The 6,961-nt window shown below is 42.0% G+C and overlaps 1 protein-coding gene and 2 long non-coding RNA genes across 3 annotated transcripts in view; 1 reads left to right on the forward strand and 2 right to left on the reverse strand.

The window, feature by feature from the left end:
• Nucleotides 1-6,961, forward strand: part of LOC109968814 (dystrophin-like) — a 345,011-nt gene that overhangs the window by 312,596 nt on the left and 25,454 nt on the right. Inside the window, 3 exon segments of the mRNA XM_020615347.1 lie at nucleotides 419-576; nucleotides 1,570-1,736; nucleotides 4,026-4,137. Of these exon segments, the coding sequence (XP_020471003.1) occupies nucleotides 419-576; nucleotides 1,570-1,736; nucleotides 4,026-4,137 (437 nt within the window).
• Nucleotides 5,744-6,434, reverse strand: LOC109968816 (uncharacterized). Its single transcript, XR_002276182.1, has 2 exons — nucleotides 5,950-6,434; nucleotides 5,744-5,849 (listed from the first exon to the last, which is right to left on the reverse strand). It is a non-coding gene; the product is annotated as an uncharacterized LOC109968816 (long non-coding RNA).
• On the reverse strand, nucleotides 6,529-6,955 carry LOC109968815 (uncharacterized). The gene is made up of 2 exons (XR_002276181.1): nucleotides 6,824-6,955; nucleotides 6,529-6,727 (listed from the first exon to the last, which is right to left on the reverse strand). It is a non-coding gene; the product is annotated as an uncharacterized LOC109968815 (long non-coding RNA).

The raw sequence follows: 6,961 nt of genomic DNA on the forward strand, positions 1-6,961 counted from the left end.
AACGACCCTCTCGTTCACTGGGGTAACCCCCAACACAGGGCGGTTAAGCTGGGGAGCTATGAGCAAGCCCACACCAGCCGGCCGCCTCTCACCGCAGGCAACTCCAGAGTAGTAGAGAGTCCAGCCTCTCTCGAGGAGTAAGGTTCCACCCAGGACCTGTTTGCCTTGGGAGACCCTACCAGGGGCATATAGCCCCCGACAACATAGCTCCTAGGATCACTCGGGTACTCAAACCCCTCCACCACAATAAGGTGGCGGTTCAAGGAGGGGTCACGCCATCTGCAGAACCAGTATTTTTAATTTTGGTACTCTTAAGTATATTTTTCAACATACATCATGGTTTTGATGTTGCAGTTCTGTTACACAAAGTAGATAAAATACATACATCAACATCCCCTGTCCCCTCTCCCTCCTCCAGTCTTGTTTAGGCAGGTTGCCAGTGCAACCGGTTTCTGTGACCAGCGGCGTCTGGGCCTCCTCCTTCACGACTCCATCCAGATCCCACGACAGCTCGGTGAGGTAGCCTCCTTCGGTGGCTCCAACATCGAACCCTCTGTCCGCAGCTGCTTCCAGTTTGTACGTCTCATGCCCACACACACACTTACTTCTAACTGTTTTGGTCAGAGTTAGCAGTCTGGTTTGACTTTCTACATAGCTAAAGTCATGTCATCACATCAGGTTAGCTTCAGTGACTATCTCTCATTTAGCATATTTTCATTGGTCGTTGTAAGGAAACTAAGCTCGTTCCTCTGGATTTTTTTTCTTTCATATTCTACGACAAGCCCCCAACCACTACAGCACCTATTACTGAAAGGTGAAACCTTTGTGGTTTTAACAAGGTTAATTAACAATTTATATTTTTTGCATCGGAAAAAATACACCGTCATCACTACATCCAACAAAGTCATCTCTCAGTGGATAGAATTGGGCTGCTTTTGTCTACCTTTGTCTGAAATTAAAGGGCTGTTATTTAGATATTTACAACCAGTTTTCAAGGTAAATCTGTCACCATTGCCACTGCAAAATGTATATGTGAGATGGAATAACAGAAAACCTGACAGCATTAAATTGGGATTTCTGAATATAATCATAGTGCCCTGGGAATCAAAATGAGCATGTCATTTTTCACCTTCAGTGTGCCTGCTTTGTTTATAATTTTATTGAAGACATTTTTCACACACCTTAATTGACAGAGCCACTAATACAAACCTTGATATATGAGAGTTGTCACATTTTGAGGCTGTAATCACCTTGTTCCTTGATTGTTTTTACCTCAAAGCATCAAACATTTCTAGTGACAATAGATGGGATAAAAAAAGCTGATAAATCTTTACATTAAATTATGTTCCAGACACCAATAATTTCAAAAACTGTCACCAACAGAAAGACTGTTACTTTCATTTTCAGTGATTAGGAGGCTTAAACAAAATGTTTCATTTAAACTTGTACTCCCTCAGGCATGCAAACCTTCTAAAATAGTTTTTGTATTTACTGTATGTCATTAGTGTTTTAAAAATCAAAGTTAGCTTTTTTTAAATTTACATGCTTGCTGTAACTTTGTTTTCCCAGGCCAACAACAAACCTGAGCTGGATGCAGCCATGTTCCTGGACTGGATGCGTCTGGAGCCCCAGTCCATGGTGTGGTTACCAGTCTTGCACCGTGTGGCTGCTGCTGAGACTGCCAAGCACCAGGCCAAGTGTAACATCTGTAAGGAGTGTCCCATCATAGGATTCAGGTCAGTAGAGTGATACCATTGCAGCACAACCACTTTTTGTTTTACAGTAAAAACATACCTTAAAGAATTCACAGTTTTTGTCTGGGCTTTGTAGGTGAATGTTCAAAATACACGTGAATGACTAATCAGCCAGATATTAATCACACTATGGCTTGTGTCAAAAATGATTCATGCAGTCTCACAGACTGTGATCAAGACCTTGTAGCCAAGCTAGCAGCTTGGCTATAGGGATGCCAGTGCCAGGCAGTTGGCCCAGTCTGTTGTGAGCATTTTAGCATGCTGATGTTAGCATTTGGCTCAAAGCACTGCTATGCTTGAGTGCACAGAGCTGCTAGTAGATTATTGTTTAGAGCCATGTTGCACTATTTGACAAAAAGACAACTTTGAACAAATCATAGCTCAATGTGTAGGATCCATGAGTCGAGATATTATTTTTAGTTTTCTGACTAAATGTCAAACTGTTCTTTCTTTATTACTTTCGTCATCTCATTTCCAGCAGCAGAATGTGAGGCTCCATGAGTAGAGATTTTTTTTTGTCTGATGACTGCTCAACACACGGTATAGGGGTTATGCGGAACGTCACGTGACCAAACCGGAAACCGGGCTTTTCCGAAGAACGCGGGTGACACAACAGTAGTAACGCGAAACACGTTCTTTGAGCTCGTTTTATTTCATTAGTTCATAGATTAAAAAAAAAAAACAAAAATGTCTTTTTCAAGACACAAATACCAGAAGCGGGATCATCCAAACAGTGATTTCTGCTGCGTATCTCAATGCGCGATGTCAGGGAAGTTCAATTCAGCCTTAAGCTTTCACGATTTCCCTAAGGATGAAACCTTAAGAAAAATATGGATCCGTAATGTACGACGTGATAATCTTGTAATTAAGAGGACGACAACAGTGTGTAGCAGACGCTTCGTTTCCACAGATGTAATTCAAGGTGGACGACAGCGTTTGAAAGAAGGAGCCGTTCCAGTGTTGTTTGCCTGGAATGACTACTCTCTGCCTGCAAGTAGACCAAGCGTGTAGGAGAGAACGCATCGGCCGGAGGAAATTGAGGAGGAACAGATGGACGTCGGATTTCTGCTTCAGTGTCATGACCATGCTAGACCAGAACCATCAGCCTTGGACATGGTATGTGAAAAATTAGAAGCCCAGCAGTTTGCGAATTTAGCATTTCCATTACACAAGCTTAGTTACTATTAGCTTTCCGGTAGTGTATTACATTATTTTGGTGTACCAGACAGATGCTCGGTGTAAATATCGATAACATTAGCTAGTCATCTTACGAACTAGCTTAGCTACATCTCCATTTGTAAGATAACAATACATAACTCTATCTTCGTAGTCGTGGATGTATGAAGAAGCATATAGCTTAAACCCCTTATCCAGCTTGCTGCCCGGTGTTTTAGACGTCGAACTGCATATTCGGTGGACATCCGTGATCTTCATCTTTGGTAATTCTTGGAGACATCTTGAGTAGAACAGTGCCATATTTCATACTAGTTGCAAACCGGAAACAGATTATTCTGTTTTGCAGTATACGGAAGTAAGTTGCGCATAACCCCTATTAAGTTTAAATGAGCAAGTTTACAACAAAGTTGGCAAGTTAAGAGAGGCCAGTGTATCTGAATTGTGGATCTTTAAGGCAAAAATAATGGTGTTTAAGAGTAAGATAAGATTACAAAAACATTGGTCATTGTGAGCTAGAATACATTTTACTGGATGTTATCATTCCAATAAAAACTCATTAACATCATCCATTTGATCAGTGAGATTGCTCTCTCTTACCATAGTCGAGCTCCAGCTGTGAAAAATCTTGTGATCCTATTTGTAACCCTAGTCTAATTCAGCAGTAGTAGCAAGGCAGTAAAACAGCCATATGAATGATTGATGATGTGAGTAGTCATATTTGTATCCCCAACTCTAAAGATACTGGTTGAACCCATGAGGCTTTTTTAATTTTAAATTTTGGGACCTGTAAAAGGAGGTGTGTATGCTCTATTGTTGGTGGGTCCCTTCATGACAAGAGGGGTGATAAATTTTAATGAAGAGTCCCAGGGCCAGAGAATAAATTTCTCATTTAGCTGCTAGGCTGAAAGAATTTTAACTACTTCTACCCTGGAGAAAACACAGCCATAAATTTCTCTCTTTATTGATCCTGTCTCATTCGTTCTGTCCTTTTTTATTTGCTCTCTCTTCTGCTCTTTTTTTACACTCCCCCACCACCTTCTGCCTTTTTCTCTTTGCTTTTTTGACCTAACTTACTTTTTCTGTTTCTGTCTTTAGATATCGGAGTCTGAAACATTTCAACTATGACATTTGCCAAAGCTGCTTTTTCTCGGGCCGTGTCGCCAAGGGACACAAGATGCAGTACCCCATGGTTGAGTACTGCACTCCGGTATGAATCTATAAATAAATACAGTATATATACAGTCATAACAAAAAATACTGGCACCCCTGCATTTCTATCAGATAACATACCATTTCTCCCAGAAAAGTGTTGCAGTCACCAAGTCTTTGGTATTCTCATGTTTATTTCTTTTGTTTTCATCGGAATAACACAAAAAATAGAGAAAAAAAGAATTCCAAAAATAGACTGGGCAGAATTATTGACACCTTCTCAAAATCATCAGAAATTGTTGTATTTCCAGCATGTGATGCTTTATTTTGTAATGAAACTCACCTGGAGCAATCACCAGGGGCCTATTGCACAAAACTAGGATAAGGGATTAAGCCGGGATATCTTGGTGATCCTGGCTCAATTTATCCGTGATCCGGTTGCACTAAAGCTGGATTAGATGGCGGTAGGATGTTATGGTATAAATTACCATGGAGATTTATTCTTGGAGCTAGCCTGCTCCAGACCAGGCTAAGTTCCAGGATTTATTTAATCTCATCCCTTATGTCAGTCAGCAGTCACCACAAACGGAAACCAATAGTTATTTCACTGCACACTATACATTGTTATCACATATAATTAGACCCACTGTCATTGTTTAAACGTTTGTGATCATTAATTTCAATCATTTTGGATAAATGACTTTTAGATGATGTTGCTATCATTAGATAATTTACAGTTTCCCATAGACTACAAGGCTTTATATAAAATGATAGAATATTAGGGCCACACAGGGAAAAAAAAGAACATTCACAGACTTCGATAATGAAGTCTTTAATAATATTGTAACCCGTTGTTTTAGAGGAGGACAGTTGTTAAAATGACAGCTGTGGGGCATTTTGTGGAATTGGTCTTCAGTATGGTTCCACAATCAAGGACATACTTAATCTTTTGGCACATCAGCATCACATTGTCATATGTATCAGGACTGTAAAAAGAATATGCATCTTTTAGGGAAAAAAGAACCAGCCTCATAAATGTATGACTTTTTCCTTCTTCCTTAGTGTGGCCTTAATACTCTGTCATATAAAATACACATTCCATATAAATATAAAAACACAAAGTGTAACATTATGTTCCTTTATTGAATAAGGATAAAACAAAGCAGGTAAACCATCAGCTCCTTTCGAAACTGAAGTCACACAGTGACTCTACAAGATGGAAAGCACAAAATCAAAGCATATTATACAACAAAAGGATAAATACACATTCAAAAGGTCTGTATATAACACACCCCGCATGTCTGCACACTGAAATAAATGCAGGACAAATCCATACAAGCACATCACTGGCAAGGCACAGTGTTCATCAATGGACAATATCAAAAAGTTATGTTCACCTGAACATTAATGCTGTGAAAGGATTTCACCACCACAGCAGCCGACCACTGTCGTCATCAGGGAAGATTGCCGGATTGTCCCAGTCCATGGCTGGTGGCACTCTGGGGGCCCTCTCCTTCCTCAGGCAGGCCACATTGTGGAGGACAGCACAAGCCACAGTAATGTCACATGCCCTCACAGGGCTGACCCTTAATTTGTGAAGGCAGTGAAAGCGTGCCTTCAGGAGGCCAAAGGTCATTTCAACTCTGGCCCTGGTCCAGGCATGGGCATGGTTGTAGGCCTGCTGTGCTTCCTGGGGGTCTGTGAAAGGTGTTAGGAGAAAGGACTGGCAGCCATACCCCCTGTCTCCCAGCAACACACCAGAGAATTCACCTGTCAACACAAAATCTCATCATTACTACCTCATAAACACAGAGATATTATTAACACAGCCATGATGTAAAACGTGGTTAATAGGGGTTGTGTGGCTCACCTTGTGATAGGCGCCGATAGATTTCAGAGGCCCGAAAGATTCTGGAGTCATGGATTGCCACAACATTGCTGATCACACAGTCAGCATTGCAGACGATCTGAAATCATAAGATGAGGAATATTAAACCAATCAATGCACATCACTGGCAAGGCACAGTGTTCATCAATGGACAATATCAAAAAGTTATGTTCACCTGAACATTAATGCTGTGAAAGGATTTCCCCACCACAGCAGCCGACCACTGTCGTCATCAGGGAAGATTGCCGGATTGTCCCAGTCCATGGCTGGTGGCACTCTGGGGGCCCTCTCCTTCCTCAGGCAGGCCACATTGTGGAGGACAGCACAAGCCACAGTAATGTCACATGCCCTCACAGGGCTGACCCTTAATTTGTGAAGGCAGTGAAAGCGTGCCTTCAGGAGGCCAAAGGTCATTTCAACTCTGGCCCTGGTCCAGGCATGGGCATGGTTGTAGGCCTGCTGTGCTTCCTGGGTTTCTGTGAAAGGTGTTGGGAGAAAGGACTGGCAGCCATACCCCCTGTCTCCCAGCAACACACCAGAGAATTCACATGTCAACACAAAATCTCATCATTACTACCTCATAAACACAGTGATATTATTGACACAGCCATGATGTAAAACGTGGTTAATAGGGGTTGTGTGGCTCATCTTGTGATAGGCGCCGATAGATTTCAGAGGCCCGAAAGATTCTGGAGTCATGGACTGAGCCAGGCCATTTTGCCACAACATTGCTGATCACACAGTCAGCATTGCAGACGATCTGAAATCATAAGATGAGGAATATTAAACCAATCAATGCACATCACTGGCAAGGCACACTGTTCATCAATGGACAATATCAAAAAGTTATGTTCACCTGAACATTAATGCTGTGAAAGGATTTCACCACCACAGCAGCCGACCACTGTCGTCATCAGGGAAGATTGCCGGATTGTCCCAGTCCATGGCTGGTGGCACTCTGGGGGCCCTCTCCTTCCTCAGGCAGGCCACATTG

Source organism: Monopterus albus, unplaced genomic scaffold (assembly GCF_001952655.1).
Source record: "Monopterus albus unplaced genomic scaffold, M_albus_1.0 scaffold163.1, whole genome shotgun sequence".
NCBI lineage: Eukaryota > Metazoa > Chordata > Actinopteri > Synbranchiformes > Synbranchidae > Monopterus > Monopterus albus.